Source organism: Oncorhynchus gorbuscha, linkage group LG17 (genome assembly GCF_021184085.1).
Source record: "Oncorhynchus gorbuscha isolate QuinsamMale2020 ecotype Even-year linkage group LG17, OgorEven_v1.0, whole genome shotgun sequence".
In the NCBI taxonomy this organism is placed as follows: domain Eukaryota; kingdom Metazoa; phylum Chordata; class Actinopteri; order Salmoniformes; family Salmonidae; genus Oncorhynchus; species Oncorhynchus gorbuscha.
The window spans coordinates 53160390-53182889 of record NC_060189.1 but is presented as its reverse complement, the minus strand read 5'-3'; the positions used below and the strand labels follow the sequence as shown (position 1 = coordinate 53182889).

The window sequence follows — 22500 nt, the reverse complement described above, 5'->3', positions numbered from 1 at the left end:
CTGTGACCTGTTGTTCTCAGACTGTAAACCCGAGGGCAGATTAGAGGCGGTCTAGCCTGTAACGACGTTCACTGTGACCTGTTGTTCTCAGACTGTAACCCCGAGGGCAGATTAGAGGCGGTCTAGCCTGTAACGACGTTCACTGTGACCTGTTGTTCTCAGACTGTAACCCCGAGGGCAGATTAGAGGCGGTCTAGCCTGTAACGACGTTCACTGTGACCTGTTGTTCTCAGACTGTAACCCCGAGGGCAGATTAGAGGCGGTCTAGCCTGTAACGACGTTCACTGTGACCTGTTGTTCTCAGACTGTAACCCCGAGGGCAGATTAGAGGCGGTCTAGCCTGTAACGACGTTCACTGTGACCTGTTGTTCTCAGACTGTAACCCCGAGGGCAGATTAGAGGCGGTCTAGCCTGTAACGACGTTCACTGTGACCTGTTGTTCTCAGACTGTAACCCCGAGGGCAGATTAGAGGCGGTCTAGCCTGTAACGACGTTCACTGTGACCTGTTGTTCTCAGACTGTAACCCCGAGGGCAGATTAGAGGCGGTCTAGCCTGTAACGACGTTCACTGTGACCTGTTGTTCTCAGACTGTAACCCCGAGGGCAGATTAGAGGCGGTCTAGCCTGTAACGACGTTCACTGTGACCTGTTGTTCTCAGACTGTAACCCCGAGGGCAGATTAGAGGCGGTCTAGCCTGTAACGACGTTCACTGTGACCTGTTGTTCTCAGACTGTAACCCCGAGGGCAGATTAGAGGCGGTCTAGCCTGTAACGACGTTCACTGTGACCTGTTGTTCTCAGACTGTAACCCCGAGGGCAGATTAGAGGCGGTCTAGCCTGTAACGACGTTCACTGTGACCTGTTGTTCTCAGACTGTAACCCCGAGGGCAGATTAGAGGCGGTCTAGCCTGTAACGACGTTCACTGTGACCTGTTGTTCTCAGACTGTAAACCCAGAGGGCAGATTAGAGGCGGTCTAGCCTGTAACGACGTTCACTGTGACCTGTTGTTCTCAGACTGTAAACCCCGAGGGCAGATTAGAGGCGGTCTAGCCTGTAACGACGTTCACTGTGACCTGTTGTTCTCAGACTGTAACCCCGAGGGCAGATTAGAGGCGGTCTAGCCTGTAACGACGTTCACTGTGACCTGTTGTTCTCAGACTGTAACCCCGAGGGCAGATTAGAGGCGGTCTAGCCTGTAACGACGTTCACTGTGACCTGTTGTTCTCAGACTGTAACCCCGAGGGCAGATTAGAGGCGGTCTAGCCTGTAACGACGTTCACGTTCACTGTGACCTGTTGTTCTCAGACTGTAACCCCGAGGGCAGATTAGAGGCGGTCTAGCCTGTAACGACGTTCACTGTGACCTGTTGTTCTCAGACTGTAACCCCGAGGGCAGATTAGAGGCGGTCTAGCCTGTAACGACGTTCACTGTGACCTGTTGTTCTCAGACTGTAACCCCGAGGGCAGATTAGAGGCGGTCTAGCCTGTAACGATGTTCACTGTGACCTGTTGTTCTCTGACTGCTTGTGTCATTTGTCTTCCCAAATTTTCTTCCTCTCGTGTATAACCACCTGTAATCATCGTAAAAATCTGTCGTTCTGCTCCTGAACAAGGCAGTTAACCCACTGTTCCCAGTTAACCCACTGTTCCCAAGAATTTGTTCTTAACTGACTTGCCTAATTAAATTAAGGTTAAATTTAAGAAATATAGAATGGCCATCTTTCAGGCTCTGAGGTAAACAGAGCAGTACTGAGGGAGGAGAAGGAGGGTGTGTGTGTGCTTGTGGGTGTGTGGCAGCAGTGTTCACTGGTTTAGTCCATCATTGTAGTGTTGTAATAGCAGCCAGATGTTGTGTTGTAATGATGCCTGCGCTCATCCAAATAGGTTTACTTAAGTGTGATGATTAATTACCCAGGATGGTAGCATATGGGAGAGAGAGGGAGACTCCAGAGGCACAATGAGCATCAGTACATTTTACTGAACACAACATTCTGTTGTTGAATGTTTCTTGTGTGGGGCTGTCATCTTTTTGTCATCTTCCTTTCCTCAAACCTGTAACTAACTGTGTTAGAGGTATTTTCATTTCTCCATCAAACCCCAAATCACTTACCCTTCCACATCTCTTATGTCCTCTCCTATACAGAGCAACCGCCCAATCACCATCAGCAGGGCCAGTCCACGCTGCCGCCAGCCCCGCCTCCCCACAAGCAGCAGCCATCGGTCACCGCGCTCAACCACAACTCCCTGAGCAGCCGCAACCGTAAACCCAGCCCGGCCCCACCGGCCGCCCTCCCCGCCGAGCTGCAAACCACACCCGAGTCCGTGCCGCTGCAGGACAGCTGGGTCCTGGGCAGCAATGTGCCACTGGAGAGCAGGTAAGAAAAATACATGGCAACTGTATTAAACGTAAATTAAGCAAACCTGGCAACCTATATCTCAAATCTGGGAACTGATTGCTCTACATCAAGACATTATGGGTTATAACATAACATTAGCATACCTGGAAAACAGAACCGCTGGTAGGCAACTACTTTCAGCTGCGGGACGATTTTTGTCAGAGCCGATGGTCGGGGAGGCCGGAGCATAATTATAATAATTTGTACACTTCAACTAAAATAGATTGTATTTGAAAATAACCATAATTTCATAACTTGATTACATCGAGACATGATCACGTCTTTTTTTATTTGTGAGAATACCTGGCAACCCAATCCGCCAATCTGGCAGGTAGTCAACCTTGGGAACCATGCCTTAGCTACTAAACTGGCAAAATGAAACTAGTTAAAGTGGACAAACTAGCATCTGTCCGTAACACTCATCTGTAACATTCAGCCAACTTGGCAACCCCTACCTCAGCCATCCCAGTGACTATACCCATTTGTGACTTTGCAAATCAAACCAGAGCCAATCTGGCAACCCAAACATTTGATACTGATACTGATGTAGCAACACACTGAAACTCACCAAGCAATCCAAAATCAGAGAGTACAATGAGGGTATTTCTTTAGTGTAACCCTCCACCACTAGTCTTCCTCAGAACGAGGATCTTACACACACACACACACACACACACACACACACACACACACACACACACACACACACACACACACACACACACACACACACACACACACACACACACACACACACACACACACACACACACACACACACACACACACACACACACACACTGCCCGGTCACAAAGGCTTTCCTCCCACGTGTTATTGTACAACTTTTGGACTTGTCAATCAATGACTAGGGACACAGGGGGGTTTAAACACACACACACACATTAATTTGTGCCTCTGCTGTATTATTAGTAGACTGCAGTCTGGCTCAGGTGTTATAGTGTTAATGGGTCTCTTCCGCCACCTCCTCTCTTGTTATCTCTTCCTCCACCTTCCCCCTGTTTTAAACAGTTACCTGCACTGTTCATTCATGCTTTAATTGTTACACAATACAACAAATCTCCCTCCTGTCTCTGTGTGTGTCTGTCTGTTGTTGTGTGTGTGCACTTGCGCTGCATGTTTGTTTATGTGCCCGTGTGTGTAGTTGCAAGAGTGAATGTGTGTGTGTTTGAAGAAGTTACAGGGCGCTTCTCTTTTGTGAGCGCTCTCACTTACTCCGACCTCATATCCAACAGTCAATTTGTGGCTCGCTCTTTTTTTGTCCAGAATGCTTCCCACCTTTCTTCTCCAGAAAAATAATGAACGAATGAAAGAAAGAAAAAGAGGAGAAGAAGAAACTGACATGGCTATGTAACATTACCAGGTATAAATAGAGGGATGGCTATGTAACATTACCAGGTATAAATAGAGGGATGGCTATGTAACATTACCAGGTATAAATAGAGGGATGGCTATGTAACATTACCAGGTATAAATAGAGGGATGGCTATGTAACATTACCAGTTATAAATAGAGGGATGGCTATGTAACATTACCAGGTATAAATAGAGGGATGGCTATGTAACATTACCAGTTATAAATAGAGGGATGGCTATGTAACATTACCCATTATAAATAGAGGGATGGCTATGTAACATTACCAGGTATAAATAGAGGGATGGCTATGTAACATTACCAGGCATAAATAGAGGGATAGAGGGATGCAGGGATAGAGGGATGGAGGGATAAAGGGATAGAGGGATAGAGGAATGGAGGGATGCAGGGGTAGAGGGATGAAGGGATGGAGGAATAGAGGGATGCAGGGATAGAGGGATGAAGGGATGGAGGAATAAAGGGATGGAGGGATGCAGGGATAGAGGGATGAAGGGGTAGAGGGATGGAGGAATAAAGGGATAGAGGGATGAAGGGGTAGAGGGATGGAGGAATAAAGGGATAGAGGGATGAAGGGATATAGGGATGGAGGAATAAAGGGATGGAGGGATAGAGGGGTGGAGGGATGCAAGGATAGAGGGATGCAGGGATAGAGGGATGAAGGGGTAGAGGGATGGAGGAATAGAGGGACAGGACAGTGTAGCTGTAGAGTTAAGCAGGGCCGGGGGCCTCTGGGTGATGTGTGTGAAAAGCCCTGGCTGTATAGTTTTATATTTTATGACCAGAGAAGTGCCAGGACAAACAGTGTGTAAAGGGACCCTTGAACAACACACCTGGCTCTCCTAAGGGAGGCCCTGTTTCTCTCTTCTCTCTCTCTCTCACACACACACAAACACACACACACACTCTCTCTCATTCCCTCTGTCTCTCTGGCCTTTATGGTTCATCTGTCTCCAACACCAGAACCAACCATAACCCCAGACCTCATCTGCAACAGGCGTTTTGGGCAGCATGTCCCTCGCCATCCATTTCCTCTTCCTTTATGTCCCTCATTCTCTCTCTACTCTCTCTGTCTCTCCTCCTCCTCTTGTCCATGCTATCCTCCTGTATGACTTGTCTGTCCTCCTCATCTCCTATTGACAAAGCAATATGTAGACATCTATTATTAACAAGAGGGGCTTAATGCTCCTGTTACTCCCCCCCCCACCACCACCCCCACCCCCACCCCCACCCACCTCCACAGGGAATGGCAACGGGGCCCAGGGGTGAAGGAAAAAAAACACAACAGGAATGCAGTGGTCAACTCAAAGCCAGCGGGATAGCCCCGGTCCAAAACCACACCATGACCCTGTGTGTGTGTGTGTGTGTGTGTGTGTGTGTGTGTGTGTGTGTGTGTGTGTGTGTGTGTGTGTGTGTGTGTGTGTGTGTGTGTGTGTGTGTGTGTGTGTGTGTGTGTGTGTGTGTGTGTGTGTGTGTGTGTGTGTGTGTGTGTGTGTGTGTGTGTGTGTGTGTGTGTGTGTGTGTGTGTGTGAGAGAGAGAGATCCTCCCTTGCTGTGTGTAGGAAGCCTTTTAACCCAAGCTCTGGCTACAACATGGACAAACACTACAGCACAGAGTACTCACAGTATCAGATTCCCTCTCTCTGCTTTGTAGGCACCTAATTCAACATGTTTGGCTCACACTAGCAGATTTGAGCACTCCCTGTCTGCATCCCAAATGGCACCCTATTCTCTATAATGTCATTCAAAAGTAGTGCACTATAAAGGGAATAGGGTGTGGGGCGGCAGGTAGTCTAGTGGTTAGAGCGGTTGGACTAGTAACCGAAAGGTTGCAAGATCAAATCCCCGAGCTGACAAGGTAAAAAGCTGTCGTTCTGCCCCTGAACAAGGACATTAACCCACTGTTCCTGTCATTGAAAATAAGAATTTGTTCTTAACGGACTTGCCTAGTTAATACAATAAAAATTGGGATGCAGGCTAAATGTGTCTGTGTGCAAAGGGAGGTTGTGTTTCATGTGTATACACAATAAGAGCCTGTCAGGGAAATAAACTCAACTGTGAACTTTCTTCATTTTATTTATTTCACCTTTATTTACCAGGTAGGCAAGTTGAGAACAAGTTCTCATTTACAATTGCGACCTGGCCAAGATAAAGCAAAGCAGTTCGACACGTACAACAACACAGAGTTACACATGGAGTCAAACAAACATAGTCAATAATACAGTAGAAAAATAAGTCTATATACAATGTGAACAAATGAGGTGAGATAAGGGAGGTAAAGGCAAAAAAAAGGCCATGGTGGAGAAGTAAATACAATATAACAAGTAAAACACTGGAATGGTAGATTTGCAGTGGAAGAATGTGCAAGGTGGAGATAGAAATAATGGGGTGCAAAGGAGCAAAATGAATAAATAAATACAGTAGGGGGAGAGGTAGTTGTTTGGGCTAAATTATAGATGGGCTATGTACAGGTGCAGTAATCTGTGAGCTGCTCTGACAGCTTGTGCTTAAAGCTAGTGAGGGAGATAAGTGTTTCCAGTTTCAGAGGTTTTTGTAGTTCGTTCCAGTCATTGGCAGCAGAGAACTGGAAGGAGAGGTGGCCAAAGGAAGAATTGGTTTTGGGGGTGACAAGTGAGATATACCTGCTGGAACGCGTGACCAGCGAGCTGAGATAAGGGGGGACTTTACCTAGCAGGGTCTTGTAGATGACCTGGAGCCAGTGGGTTTGGTGACGAGTATGAAGTGAGGGTCAGCCAACGAGAGCGTACAGGTCGCAGTGGTGGGTTGTATATGGGGCTTTGGTGACAAAACGGATGGCACTGTGATAGACTGCATCCAATTTATTGAGTAGGATATTGGAGGCTATTTTGTAAATGACATCGCCGAAGTCGAGGATCGGTAGGATGGTCAGTTTTACGAGGGTATGTTTGGCAGCATGAGTGGAGGATGCTTTGTTGCGAAATAGGTAGCCAATTCTAGATGTAACTTTGGATTGGAGATGTTTGATGTGAGTCTGGAAGGAGAGTTTACAGTCTAACCAGACACCTAGGTATTTGTAGTTGTCCATGTATTCTAAGTCAGAGCCGTCCAGAGTAGTGATTTTAGACGGGCTGGCAGGTGCAGGCAGCGAACGGTTAAAGAGCATGCATTTAGTTTTACTTGTATTGTAGGCCACAGAAGGAGAGTTGTATGGCATTGAAGCTCATCTGGAGGTTAGTTAACACAGTGTCCAAAGAAGGGCCAGAGGTACAGAATGTTGTTGTCTGCGTAGAGGTGGATCAAAGATTCACCAACAGTAAGATCGACATCATTGATGTATTCAGAGAAGAGAGTCGGTCCAAGAATTGAGCCCTGTGGCACCCCCATAGAGACTGCCAATATGCTCTGTGACGGTGGGATTTGATAAATGTTCCCCTTGCACAAACTGAATCGCAAATCAAGCCCATAATTTCTAAACCAGACATTATTTTTGACATTGAGGCTCAAGAAGAAATGATGAAAGAAAAGTGTAATAATTCAAGGGTAGGAAGGACTCTCCAGGCTTCAACAGTTCTCTTTCTCTTCCAGAGGATGTTGATGAGCAGGTATCATCCCTTTTAAGGTTTTATTGGAAACGTAGTTTAACTACATGTGTGCCGACGAGGAGTATTTTACTACACATCATCTCATCTTACAACATCTTGATCATGTTGGCTCCTTCTGTGAAGTCTTCTTTAAATCTTCTCAACTATGGTGGTCGGCCTGGCAACAAAGTAAAGATCCTATATATAAAAACAGAAATATTTTTCGTTATTGACAGCATGAGGTGTATTATTTATTTTTATAAAAACAGTTGACAGATCACATACAAAAAACAGCTGCATCTTTAAGGGAAATAATGACACGGTGTTGTCTTAGAAATGTACAAGAGAAGGCCATTTTCTTTAGGCTTCAGATGCTGTCTCGGGTCTTTAGTCAACTTTCTGCAAGACAATATTGCTACATTTTTGTTTGTTTTTTTGACTTCCCTTCCCTCCATCTCAGTTCTTATGTTCTTTTTTGTTGCATCAATGAAGCAATAGTAAAATAATGAAGCCAGATATACTTATAAAAGTAAATATAGGGTACATTAAAATGATGACAATTACTCACACACTCATGATGCACATACCCTCTCACCACCACCCTCTTAGAGAACGGTCTCCATCATAACCTTTTAACTCAATAAGCCCACTTTAACCACCCTCCTCTTCTGTCACCATTACTCCTCTGATTACACCATTACTCCTCTGATTACACCATTACTCCTCTGATTACACCATTACTCCTCTGATTATACCATTACTCCTCTATTTACACCATTACTCCTCTGATTACACCATTACTCCTCTATTTACACCATTACTCCTCTGATTACACCATTACTCCTCTGATTACACCATTACTCCTCTGATTACACCATTACTCCTCTATTTACACCATTACTCCTCTGATTACACCATTACTCCTCTGATTACACCATTACTCCTCTGATTACACCATTACTCCTCTGATTACACCATTACTCCTCTATTTACACCATTACTCCTCTGATTACACCATTACTCCTCTGATTACACCATTACTCCTCTGATTACACCATTACTCCTCTGATTACACCATTACTCCTCTGATTACACCATTACTCCTTTGATTACACCATTACTCCTCTGATTACACCATTACTCCTCTATTTACACCATTACTCCTCTGATTACACCATTACTCCTCTGATTACACCATTACTCCTCTGATTACACCATTACTCCTCTATTTACACCATTACTCCTCTGATTACACCATTACTCCTCTGATTACACCATTACTCCTCTGATTACACCATTACTCCTCTGATTACACCATTACTCCTCTATTTACACCATTACTCCTCTGATTACACCATTACTCCTCTGATTACACCATTACTCCTCTGATTACACCATTACTCCTCTGATTACACCATTACTCCTTTGATTACACCATTACTCCTTTGATTACACCATTACTCCTTTGATTACACCATTACTCCTCTGATTACACCATTACTCCTCTGATTACACCATTACTCCTCTGATTACACCATTACTCCTCTGATTACACCATTACTCCTCTGATTACTATATTGTCACATATTCATTTAATACTGAGGACATAAAGAGAAAATCCCCTGGAGACAAACGCTAACGTTAGCTAGCTCCTTTCACCATGACAATAACATTGAAAAGCCCTGTTGAGGAGACACTATAGCTAACGTTAGTTAACTCCTTTTACTACGACAATTACTTCTAAAGCCTTGTTGAGGAGACACTATAGCTAACGTTAGCTAACTCCTTTTACTACGACAATTACTTCTAAAGCCCCGTTGAGGAGACACTATAGCTAACGTTAGCTAACTCCTTTTACTACGACAATTACTTCTAAAGCCCCGTTGAGGAGACACTATAGCTAACGTTAGCTAACTCCTTTTACTACGACAATTACATCTAAAGCCCTGTTGAGAAGACACTATAACTAACGTTAGCTAACTCCTTTTACTAGGACAATTACTTCTAAAGCCCTGTTGAGGAGACACTATAGCTAACGTTAGCTAACTCCTTTTACTACGACAATTACATCTAAAGCCCTGTTGAGAAGACACTATAACTAACGTTAGCTAACTCCTTTTACTAGGACAATTACTTCTAAAGCCCTGTTGAGGAGACACTATAGCTAACGTTAGCTAGCGCCTTTCACCAATTACATCTAAAGTCTTGTTGTGTGTTCTAGTGTTCCATCACCTTTGCTACTTCATCTATTGTCTCCTCCTATTGAGATCTTGTATAGAGTCTGGTTCCACTCAGTGACAGAGAGCTTCAGTTCTCTCTGAGAGGTTCTAAGAGTCTGTCTTAGAACCTGTGTACGTCACAAACCACTTAACATCGTGGTGCTTGATGCATTCAAAGACCCCTCTCTCTCTCTCACGTCTGCAGATGAATAACTCTATACATAAATAGGGTCCTCTCAGCATGGTCAGTAAATAATAACAAAAGCATTGCTTCTTATATACCCCGACACACACACACACACACACACACACACACACACACACACACACACACACACACACACACACACACACACACACACACACACACACACACACACACACACACACACACACACACACACACACACACACAACTTCTCTAAACATAGCTTCTGAGAGCAAGGAGATGATTCCAAGCAGGGTGTGAACGACAACCCTGATTTAGGAAACACATTTGTGTGTGTCTGTCTGTCTGTGTCTGTGTGTGTCTGTCACTTAAATGTGTCCTTGTTATCCGCCTACCAGAATAGACTGTAATTAAAGCCTTTGCCATAAACCTAATGCTTTATAAACTTCCCCTGCAGAAAGACAATAAACTCCAACAGTGATTAACTGCTCTTTTTGATGACAATATACTGTATTTTACTACACCTTTCATTATGACACAGGTTTTTAACTCAGCAATATCAACCATGTGAATATTTGAGTGCTATTTGAAATACAAAACGACATTAATAATGATAATACTGTGATAAAAGTCTCTGTAAATAATTTGTACCGTGTTACAGACGCGCATACAAATCAGAATTGTGACCCATAACTTAACGCCGATAACGCTATATCTCGGCTTCACTGGCTGGAATTCAGTCCGAGTGGCAAGTCTGTACAGCCCAGGGGTTATTTCCTTTAAACACTCACTGAATATCAGAGAGACAAGCTTTTCATCAAAGACACATTATTCCACTATCATGTAGAGAAAATGAGAAGGTCAGATCAACACCATTGTAATGGCTTGATCAACTGCTTCTTAAAGTCTCTCATTTTACTGAAAGTATCTCTTACTTGCTACACCATATTCCTCCTTAGCTCATAACGCGAGAGAGACGTGAACACACACACAATCATACGCACACACGCGCACACACGCGCATACACACACACGCACACACGCACTCATAGCTCCTCATAGCTCCTCGAGAGAAGAGACAGACAGCCGGCCTATCATATGTACACCGAGGTTAATCTCTTCAGACTAAACACACACCAACTGTGGTATGCCTTTAGCTAACCCACACACACAGCCCCTGACCTCACCAGCCCCACACTATCTATAGAAACACAAGGAAGGCTATGTTCTCCAGTCCTGTTCGTGAGCCGACTACCTAATAAAGTTTGTACAAATATTTACAGCCTGGGGGATTAAATCAATGTTGCCCCCGGTAACATTGTGAGCGATAAGCTATAGCATCACCATCCCATGAATGCCAATTCTGGACATTGGCATATATCCATACACCTATAGGAAGGAGCTGATGATATGGGCTAGGTTCTTCACTTTTCCTTTCTTTCATCTGTCACTGGTACTTTTTCAAAGTCAAGCTAGGGTATCAGACTTCAATGTCTGCGCTCTCCTGCAGCTTTGTGGCTGTCGTCATCGAGACAATACCTTTTGGCTTTCATTTTATTTTCTGTGTTTCTTTGTGGATCACATAGTACTTTTTTTGTGGATTGATAGTACTTATGTCAGGATAATGAAAATGTGAAGTGACGATTTTGGAGAGGGACATAATGAGAGTGGAGAGATTTAGAGTTTTAAATGAGTTAAAAACTGGATGGATGGAGGGGGAGGCCCAGGTGTTTGAGGGCTGTTTTGTGAATGAGAGAGGGATGGGTATAGCATGGCAGAGGTCTGAGTGGAGGACAAGGAGGGGTGGAGAGGAAGATGAAGGATACGTAGATAACATGAGAGAGAGAGACAGAGAGACAGAGAGACAGAGAGAGCAGTCGGGATAGAAAAGGGGTGTGTGGGTACTCAAGGGGATTAGGTTAGAGATGGGAGGAGTGTGAAAGGTCTCATTCCGAGGTGATAATCCCTCATCACCCAATCCGTGACTCATTGTCATTCTCACCTGTTGTGTCAGAGGACTGCCTCCCACGCCTGTCTCACACACACGCACGCACGCACGCACGCACGCACGCACGCACACACACACACACACACACACACACACACACACACACACACACACACACACACACACACATCAGAGACACACAGAGACACATGCATACACACACATCTCATAGACAAACATACACACTCCTTTGCCGCGCCATCCCTCCTCTCTACCTCTGGATCAGCTTTCATTAGCCCAGCCTGCAACTCAACACCTAGATTTCACGACAACTATGATTCCCCCGCCCCATTACGTTTCTCCAAGTAGCTCAGCCTCTTGTCTTTTCTCTGAGCCTGCCATGTTGCATTAACTTCCCTTCAATGTAATGGCTATGTTCTGGGGGAAAAAAACAATTGAATGTGTTGACATAGCTAAACTGCTAGTTCTAGCTATTGTACAGTATGGCCGCATGCTAGTGCTAACATGTCTTCTCTATAGCCTCACGCTAATGCTAATATTGCTTTTCTATCTTCCTGCTAATGTTCACATAGCATCCATATGTCCTAATGCTAACACTAACATTAGCGTGTTTAAGACCTCAATGCTAACATAGCTTATTTATGGCCTCATGCTAATGCTAATAAACTGTTTATTCTCTATGGCCTTGTGCTAACGCTTATATATGTCAGCATGCTAACGCTAAGATTATTGTCTCTATGGCCACATGCTAATGTTAGCGTCTCTCTCCTCAGCCCATTGTTGGAGAGCTCTGGAGATGTGAAAGGAGATATGGGGGGGATTAGCATAGTAATGCTGCTCAACTTCAGGCCACCTCCAGTCAATTAACAATGATGGCCCCTGCCACATGCGTGCCTTTGCTCTTGCAGTCCCTCTACAAATCCCTTATGCCAAAGGAAACTGGTTGCGGCTGGCCCACTATCAGAGCACTGAGAAACCCTTTTGGCCCCATAGTGTAGGTATCGGGCACAGAGATGCTATCTAAAGGACAGAGCAATTATATCTATCCTCTGTTGCCATTTGATTACAATACTCATGGAAGAAGTCATTGAACTTTGTCTAGATTTTATTATCATTGTCAGGTTTTTTTAATCCAAATATTTAATTATAGTTTCAAAACGTTTTTAAATCCAGCCACGTTTCCACGTAGATTTCGTCTCTATCTTTTCACTGATACGAGCGAACAAAGATAATGTTTTGGTTGAAAGGAGCCTTTTGAACTGGATAAGGTAGCTAAATTCAATTAAAAAGTATCACCATTTCTTCCCATAAACGCAGAATCCGTTTTCATTCGACTTAATTGTCTTTTTAATTAGGAGATTGATAAGAACGCTTACATTGTTTTTTAAACAAACATATTCGATTTCCCAGTTGAGGTATGACTTTTTCTCTAAATGCCTCTCTCTCACTTTTCCACGAAATGAAATATGAAAGACATCATTGGAATGTGTTGCACATAAGTCATGCAATCCAGACACCTGGCAATTTGATAAGGTCAGAAATAACACTGAAGTGCCTATCGCATATCCAATGTAGTGTATGTATGGGTAATATAAATCAAGTCTAAGACAAATGGGTAGTAAATACACACACACACAGAGTCAAACACCCTGGGGAGCTAAATGCTTTACAGTACGCTAAAACAATGTGTGAACGCTATAAGAATGTAAAATACTAGGGTGAGGAAAACCAACAGCCAAACCAACGAGCTTCACTGACTATACCGTTTTAGACGAACATTTTATACCTGCAGGACACCGTACTTTAGTGTTACACCAATCTGGAAATAGAAAACTAAATAAAACTTGATTTAAAGTGCATCTAAATCTATACAAGGAAACGATACAAGGAAATGCAGTATCTGAGTAAGCGCTTACACACTCTTTTCAACACACACTCCCTCGGGGGTGTGGCATGACGTTGGTGTGGTGCGTCGCGGTGAGATGGGAGTGGAGAGAGCCGTTCTATCTCCATTTGGCCAGGTCAGTAGGGTCAGTCTGGGGTGGAGGGCTACGTTGCCATGACGCACGGGTCACTAAGGTCAGGGTATGTGTGGTCAAGACTTCTAACTGGGCAATTCATCAGAGAGAGAGAGAGGGTGAAAGAGTTTTAAGTTGCAAGCCCTACCCAACAGTGCAGTGAACTGTATCAAATGGGATAACTAATACAACATATTGAAACATGTAACTAGAGAAATAGGGAGACTTATTATCCCTCTAATAACATATAAAATACTATTGTTCTGGTTTGGCTCCAATATCTTTTATTGTCTGTTCTCACCACTAGTACAGAGAAAGAGAGAGAGAGAGGCGAGGGGTATGTAAGAGCCTATAGCAGGGTTATATAACATGGTTATCCACAACTCAATTGAACACATTGACTCTGCCAGCGTGGTCTTAAACAGCCTGCTTTATGGAGGGAATAAAAGACTCTCCTCCATCTCTGATCGCACCGCCACTGTCTCTTTTCATCATCACATATTTATCTATCCCCCTCTCCTCTCCTCTCCTCTCCTCTCCTCCACTGTCTCTGTTCATCTATCCCCCTCTCCTCTCCTCTTCTCCACTGTCTCTTTTCATCCATCCCCCTCTCCTCTCCTCCACTGTCTCTTTTCATCCATCCCCCTCTCCTCTCCTCTCCTCCACTGTCTCTTTTCATCTATCCCCCTCTCCTCTCCTCTCCTCCACTGTCTCTTTTCATCTATCCCCCTCTCCTCCACTGTCTCTCTCCTCTCCTCCACTGTCTCTGTTCATCTATCCCCCTCTCCTCTCCTCTCCTCTCCTCCACTGTCTCTGTTCATCTATCCCCCTCTCCTCTCCTCTCCTCTCCTCCACTGTCTCTTTCATCTATCCCCTTTTCATCTATCCCTGTCTCTGTTCATCTATCCCCCTCTCCTCTCCTCTCCTCCACTGTCTCTTTTCATGTATCCCCCTCTCCTCTCCTCTCCTCTCCTCCACTGTCTCTGTTCATCTATCCCCCTCTCCTCTCCTCTCCTCCACTGTCTCTTTTCATCCATCCCTCTCTCCTCTCCTCCACTTTCTCTTTCATCTCTCCTCTCTCCTCCACTGTCTCTATTCATCCATCCCCCTCTCCTCTCCTCCACTGTCTCTTTTCATCCTCCCCCTCTCCTCTCCTCCACTGTCTCTTTTCTCCATCCCTCTCTCCTCTCCTCCACTGTTCTCTTTTCATCTCCCTCTCTCCTCTCCTCCACTGTCTCTTTTCATCTATCCCCCTCTCCTCTCCTCCACTGTCTCTTTTCATCCATCCTCTCTCCTCTCCTCCATCCATCTCTCTCCTCTTTTCATCCATCTCTCTCCTCCACTGTCTCTTTTCATCCATCCCCCTCTCCTCTCCTCCACTGTCTTTTCATTTCACTCTCATCCATCCTCTCTCCTCTCCTCCACTGTCTCTTTTCATCCATCCCCCTCTCCTCTCTCCTCCACTGTCTCTTTTCATCCATCCCCCTCTCCTCTCCTCCACTGTCTCTTTTCATCCATCCCCCTCTCCTCTCCTCCACTGTCTCTTTTCATCTCTCCTTCTCCTCTCCCTCCACTGTCTCTATCATCCATCCCCCTCTCTCCTCTCCACTGTCTCCACTGTCTCTCCATTCACTCCATCCATCCCCTCTCCTCTCCTCCACTGTCTCTTTTCATCCATCCTCTCTCCTCTCCTCATCCATCTCTCTTTTCCACTCCATCCATCCTCTCTCTCTCTCCTCCACTGTCTCTTTCATCCATCCCCCTCTCTCCTCTCCTCCACTGTCTCTTTTCATCCATCCCTCTCCTCTCCTCCACTGTCTCTTTTCATCCATCCCCCTCTCCTCTCCTCCACTGTCTCTTTTCATCCATCCCTCTCTCCTCTCCTCCACTGTCTCTTTTCATCTATCCTCTCTCCTCTCCTCCACTGTCTCATCCATCCTCTCTCCTCTCCTCCACTGTCTCTTTTCATCCACTCTCCACTGTCTCTTTTCATCCATCCCCCTCTCCTCTCCTCTCCATCCATCCCCCTTCTCTTTTCATCCATCCTCTCTCCTCTCCTCCACTGTCTCTTTTCATCCATCCCCTCTCTCCTCTCCTCCACTGTCTCTTTTCATCCATCCTCTCTCCTCTCCTCCACTGTCTCTTTTCATCCATCCTCTCTCTCTCTCTCTCCACTGTCTCTTTTCATCCATCCCCTCCTCTCCTCCACTGTCTCTTTTCATCCATCCACTGTCTCTTTTCATCTATCCCTCTCCTCTCCTCTCCTCCTCTTTTGTTCACTGTCTCTTTTCATCCATCTCTTTTCATCCATCCTCCTCCTCTCCTCCACTGTCTCTTTTCATCCATCCTCTCTCTCCTCTCCTCCACTGTCTCTTTTCATCCATCCCCTCTCCTCTCCTCTCCTCCACTGTCTCTTTTCATCTATCCCCCTCTCCTCCACTCTCCTCCACTGTCTCTTTTCATCCATCCTCTCTCCTCTCCTCCACTGTCTCTTTTCATCCATCCCCCTCTCCTCCTCTCCTCCACTGTCTCTTTTCATCCATCCCCCTCTCCTCCACTGTCTCTCCACTGTCTCTTTCATCCATCCTCCCTCTCCTCTCCTCCACTGTCTCTTTTCATCCATCCATCCCATCCATCCCCCTCTCCTCTCCTCCACTGTCTCTTTTCATCTCTTTCATCCTCTCTCTCTCTCCTCCACTGTCTCTTTTCCATCCTCTCTCCTCCACCACTGTCTCCATCCATCTCTCCTCCACTCTCCACTTTTCATCTATCCTCTCTCCTCTCTCCACTCCATCCATCTGTCCACTGTCTTTTCATCCATCCCCCTTCTCTTTTCATCCATCCTCTCTCCTCTCCTCCACTGTCTCTCATCCATCCCCCTTTCATCCATCCCCCTCCTCTCCTCTCCTCCACTGTCTCTTTTCATCCATCCCTCTCTCCTCTCCTCCACTGTCTCTTCCTCCACTTTCTCTTTCATCCATCCTCCCTCTCCTCTCCTCCACTGTCTCTTTTCCATCCTCTCCTCTCCTCCACTCACTCCATCCCCTCTCTCCTCTCCTCCACTGTCTCTCTTTTCATCTCATCCTCTCTCCTCTCCTCCACTGTCTCTTTTCATCCATCCCTCCTCCCTCTCCTCCACTGTCTCTTTTCATCTCCTTCCCTCTCACTGTCTCTTTTCATCCCTCCACTCTCCTCTCCTCCACTGTCTCTTTTCATCCATCCTCTCCCTCCACTGTCTCTTTTCATCCATCCCCCTCTCCTCTCCATCTCCTCCTCCCTCCACTGTCTCTTTTCATCCCTCTCTCCCTCTCCTCCACTGTCTCATTTTCATCCATCCCCTCTCCTCCTCTCCTCCTCTCTCCTCTCCTCCACTGTCTCTTTTCATCCATCCTCTCTCCACTCATCCATCCTCTCTCTCTCCTCCACTCCCTCCACTGTCTCTTTTCATCCATCCTCTCTCTCTCCACTCTCTTTTCATCCATCCCCTCTCCTCTCCTCCACTGTCTCTTTTCATCCATCCCCTCTCCTCTCCTCCACTGTCTCTTTTCATCCATCCTCTCTCCTCTCCTCCACTGTCTCTTTTCATCATCCATCCCTCCTCTGTCTCTTTTCATCCATCCTCTCTCTCCTCCACTGTCTCTTTTCATCCATCCTCTCTCCTCTCCTCCACTGTCTCTTTTCATCCATCCTCTCTCCTCTCCTCCACTGTCTCTTTTCATCCATCCCTCTCCTCTCCTCTCCTCCACTGTCTCTTTTCATCCATCCTCTCTCCTCTCCTCCACTGTCTCTTTTCATCCATCCCCTCTCCCTCCTCCACTGTCTCTCCTCCTCTTTTCACTCCTCTCCTTTTCATCCATCCTCTCTCCCTCTCCTCCACTGTCTCTTTTCATCCATCCCCCTCTCTCCTCTCCTCCACTGTCTCTTTTCATCTATCCACTGTCTCTCTCTCTCCACTGTCTCTTTTCTCCTCCACTGTCTCTTTTCATCCATCCTCTCTCCTCTCCTCCACTGTCTCTTTTCATCCATCCCCTCCTCCACTCCACTATCCTCTCTTTTCATCCATCCCATCCCCCCTCTCCCTCTCCTCCACTGTCTCTTTCATCTATCCTCCTCCTCTCCTCCACTGTCTCTTCCACTGTCTCTTTTCTCTATCCATCCTCTCCTCTCCTCCACTGTCTCTTTCATCCATCCCCTCTCCTCTCCTCCACTGTCTCTTTTCATCCATCCTCTCTCTCTCCTCCACTGTCTCTTTTCATCCATCCCCCTCTCCTCTCCTCTCCTCCACTGTCCCATCTCCTCTCTCTCCTCTCCTCCACTGTCTCTTTTCATCCATCCTCCTCCTCTCCTCTCCTCCCATCTCTCTCTCTTTTCATCCATCCTCTCTCCTCTCCTCCACTGTCTCTTTCATCCATCCATCCTTTTCATCCATCCTCTCCTCTCCACTGTCTCTCATCCATCCCCTCTGTCTCTCCTCCACTGTCTCTTTTCATCCATCCCTCCTCTCCTCTCCTCTCCTCCACTCTCTTTTCATCCATCCCTCTCCCTCTCTCCTCTCCTCCACTGTCTCTTTTCATCCATCCTCTCTCCTCTCCTCCACTGTCTCTTTTCATCCATCCCCTCTCCTCTCCTCCACTGTCTCTTTTCATCCATCCTCCTCTCTCCTCCATCCTCTCTCTTTTCTCCACTGTCTCTTTTCATCCATCCTCTCTCCTCTCCTCCACTGTCTCTTTTCATCCATCCCCCTCTCCTCTCCTCCACTCTCTTTTCATCCACCCTGTCTCTTCCTCCACTCTTTTCATCTATCCCCTCTCCTCTCCTCCACTCTCCTCCACTATCTCTTTTCATCTCTTTCATCTATCCCCCTCTCCTCTCCTCTCCTCCACTGTCTCTTTTCATCTCATCCCCCTCCTCCTCCACTGTCTCTTTTCATCCATCCCCCTCTCCTCTCCTCCACTGTCTCTTTTCATCCATCCTCTCTCCTCTCCTCCACTGTCTCTTTTCATCCATCCCCCTCTCCTCTCCTCCACTGTCTCTTTTCATCCATCCTCTCTCCTCTCCTCCACTGTCTCTTTTCATCCATCCTCTCTCCTCTCCTCCACTGTCTCTTTTCTTCCATCCCTCTCTCCTCTCCTCCACTTTCTCTTTTCATCTATCCTCTCTCCTCTCCTCCACTGTCTCTATTCATCCATCCCCCTCTCTTCTCCTCTCCTCCACTGTCTCTTTTCATCCATCCTCTCTCCTCTCCTCCACTATCTCTTTTCATCCATCCCCCTCTCCTCTCCTCTCCTCCACTGTCTCTTTTCATCTATCCTCCTCTCATCTCCTCCACTGTCTCTTTTCATCCATCCTCTCTCCTCACTGTCTCTTTTCATCCATCCCCCTCTCCTCTCCTCCACTGTCTCTTTTCATCCATCCCTCCTCTCCTCCACTTTCTCTTTTCATCTATCCTCTCTCCTCTGCTCCACTGTCTCTATTCATCCATCCCCCTCTCCTCTCCTCCACTGTCTCTTTTCATCCATCCTCTCTCCTCTCCACCACTGTCTCTTTTCATCCATCCCCCTCTCCTCTCCTCCACTGTCTCTTTTCATCCATCCTCTCTCCTCTCCTCCACTGTCTCTTTTCATCCATCCTCTCTCCTCTCCTCCACTGTCTCTTTTCATCCATCCCTCTCTCCTCTCCTCCACTTTCTCTTTTCATCTATCCTCTCTCCTCTCCTCCACTGTCTCTATTCATCCATCCCCCTCTCCTCTCCTCCACTGTCTCTTTTCATCCATCCTCTCTCCTCTCCTCCACTGTCTCATTTCATCCATCCCCCTCTCCTCTCCTCTCCTCCACTGTCTCTTTTCATCTATCCCCCTCTCCTCTCCTCTCCTCCACTGTCTCTTTTCATCCATCCTCTCTCCTCACTGTCTCTTTTCATCCATCCCCCTCTCCTCTCCTCTCCTCCACTGTCTCGTTTCATCCATCCTCTCTCCTCTCCTCCACTGTCTCTTTTCATCCATCCTCTCTCCTCCTCCACTGTCTCTTTTCATCCATCCTCTCTCCTCTCCTCCACTGTCTCTTTTCATCCATCCCTCTCTCCTCTCCTCTCCTCCACTGTCTCTTTTCATCCATCCTCCTCTCCTCTCCTCCACTGTCTCGTTTCATCCATCCTCTCTCCTCTCCTCCACTGTCTCTTTTCATCCATCCTCTCCTCTCCTCCACTGTCTCTTTTCATCCATCCCCCTCTCCTCTCCTCCACTGTCTCTTTTCATCCATCCCCCTCTCCTCTCCTCCACTGCCACTGTGGAAATGGAGGGTGGAGGTGGAAGAGAAGTGAAGATGAAAAATACACAAAGAGAAATTCGAATATGTCACTTCTCTGGATCGAGGGCTTTGGCTTGTATATTGAATGTGTGTGTGTGTGTGTGTGTGTGTGTGTGTGTGTGTGTGTGTGTGTGTGTGTGTGTGTGTGTGTGTGTGTGTGTGTGTGTGTGTGTGTGTGTGTGTGTGTGTGTGTGTGTGTGTGTGTGTGTGTGTGTGTGTGTGTGTGTGTAGGTAGGTGTGCCTGTGTGCATGATCAGGTGGCTGAGTGTGTGCTTTTGGGACCTAATTAGAGTGTGTGTCTTTACGCAACTGCGTGTGCCCGTGCGTGCGTGCGCGTGTGTTCTTCCGACCCTGCATGCTGTGTGTGTCTGTGTGACACCTGTCTGCCAGACAGGTCCACACAGGGGGACCATCTCCCCATCGCCCTGTGTGTGTCGACGTGTCTGGCTGCCAAAACTAATAACGTCGGCAATAACACTGATCTCCTCAAGTCTTCCCTTCTCTCTAATTGTGCTGTATACTAATACACTTTGATTAAACACACACACGCTTCTCTAATTGTGTTATGTCTCTGGTATCTCCATCTCCCTCATGTAGAAAATTAGCAAAGCAAGCCGTTCTGGAAAACGGGCATGACAACCTGATAGAGATGGATGTGTTCCCTCCCGCGTGCCACGAAGGTGCCTATGGGGATGGGTACGTGCCTCCATCTCAGTCTCTCCGAGTGTCCATCCCCTCCGCTTGTCGTCCTCCTCTACGCATGTGTAACCCCTGGCAACACTGAGCAGAACACAAGCGCACACACAGGGGGATTAGCATCACGCACATGTCCAATCCCATGTACATTTGTTTTCCACAACTTTATTGGTGACACACTATAAGACAAGACACTGGGTAGAAAGCATGCCTTGGGGTCGTATTGTAACGCTATTGGGATGCAAGCCTTTGTAATCGTACTGCCTTCTTTGGCCTACCAACCCTCTCACATAGATTCCCTCAGTCTTATCCCGGACTTCACCCAGTGTGTCACAGCAGCAAGACGTTACCATGTAATGGGATGGAAGGCTCAGTGTTGTCTGGATGATTCTAGAGCTAGAATCAGCTCTGTATGTCCCATTGTCTGATGTGTCCATGCTTGTTTAATGTCCGTGTGCTTGTCTAAAGCAAGACAAAAGACACTATTAAACCAGTCCTGTTTTGGCGAATTGCTTACCTTGGCTGTCTGTTTGCTAATCCAAATTGGGCTTTGGCATGGTTGGCGAGTGTCAAAAGGGATGCAGCTTACATTTGAAAAACATACAGGGATGGGTTTGTCAGTTCTGGCCCGCACTTAGTTGGGTTTTAGTTGTTTTCCGTGAAGGAGAGCTACTTCCTCGAGGAAGGAGCAAACTAAATTGAAGACGGACACGTCACCTCTGAGGGATTTTTAAAGTGTTAAGTAATCACTTCCCTGGTTTTAATATCCATTCCTTCTGCTACTCCGACACTTATCCCTGTACATCGGGTTGTGGATCTACAACTTAAAATCCTCTCTCTCTCTCTCTCTCTCTCTCTCTCTCTCTCTCTCTCTCTCTCTCTCTCTCTCTCTCTCTCTCTCTCTCTCTCTCTCTCTCTCTCTCCCCCCTCCCTCCCTCCCTCCCTCCCTCCCCCTCCCTGCCTCCCTCATACTCAATGTTACATGTACTGAGATCTACTTCACAATCAGAGAAACAGCTTTACCTGCATGTGGTGTATGCTTGTGTGTGTGAGGGTGCGCGAGCACAAACCACACACACGCACATTCTCTCATTCTCATGCACACACACAAACAAGGGCATTCACACACCCTCTCTCACACACACACACACACACACACACACACACACACACACACACACACACACACACACACACACACACACACACACACACACACACACACACACACACACACACACACACACACACACACACACACACACACACACACACACACACACACACACAGTAAAGCACCCTCAAACACACTCCAGGGTCTGATTGGAAACTAGAGTGAAGCCCTCTGTCCTCTGGCTTGCTCCCTGGTTCAATCAATGAGCAGTGACACACACACACACACACACACACACACACACACACACACACACACACACACACACACACACACACACACACACACACACACACACACACACACACACACACACACACACACACACACACACACAGTCTCCAGTAGAAACACACACTAATTAATTTGATTAAAATAGCTGACCTTGGTAATTACCTCAAGCCAGCTGGTCTCTTAGGTAATCCTACTTGTACTGCAGGAAGGGGATTTTTTATTTAAAAAATACAACCGCAGTCCTTGTATGTCTTTCCATAACATTTTTGGAATGCTCTGTCTGTTCTGTGTTCATATGCTTCCTGTTTTAGACTTCACAGGTCTTCAAGTGTTTGTTTGTTGTTAGTTTAAACTAAGTGTCTCGTT

The 22500-nt window shown here is 46.4% G+C and overlaps 1 protein-coding gene across 9 annotated transcripts in view; it reads left to right on the top strand.

The window, feature by feature from the left end:
• The window catches only part of LOC124001108 (teneurin-3-like), a 476023-nt gene that overhangs the window by 311400 nt on the left and 142123 nt on the right, over positions 1 to 22500 (top strand). For 7 of the 9 annotated variants that reach the window (XM_046307667.1, XM_046307666.1, XM_046307664.1 and 4 more), the window contains 2 exons: positions 2144 to 2375; positions 20628 to 20726. In XM_046307667.1, coding sequence (XP_046163623.1) covers positions 2144 to 2375; positions 20628 to 20726 — 331 coding nt within the window. The remainder of the gene's footprint in view (positions 1 to 2143; positions 2376 to 20627; positions 20727 to 22500) is intronic. The other 2 variants (XM_046307670.1, XM_046307668.1) reach the window with 1 other exon arrangement.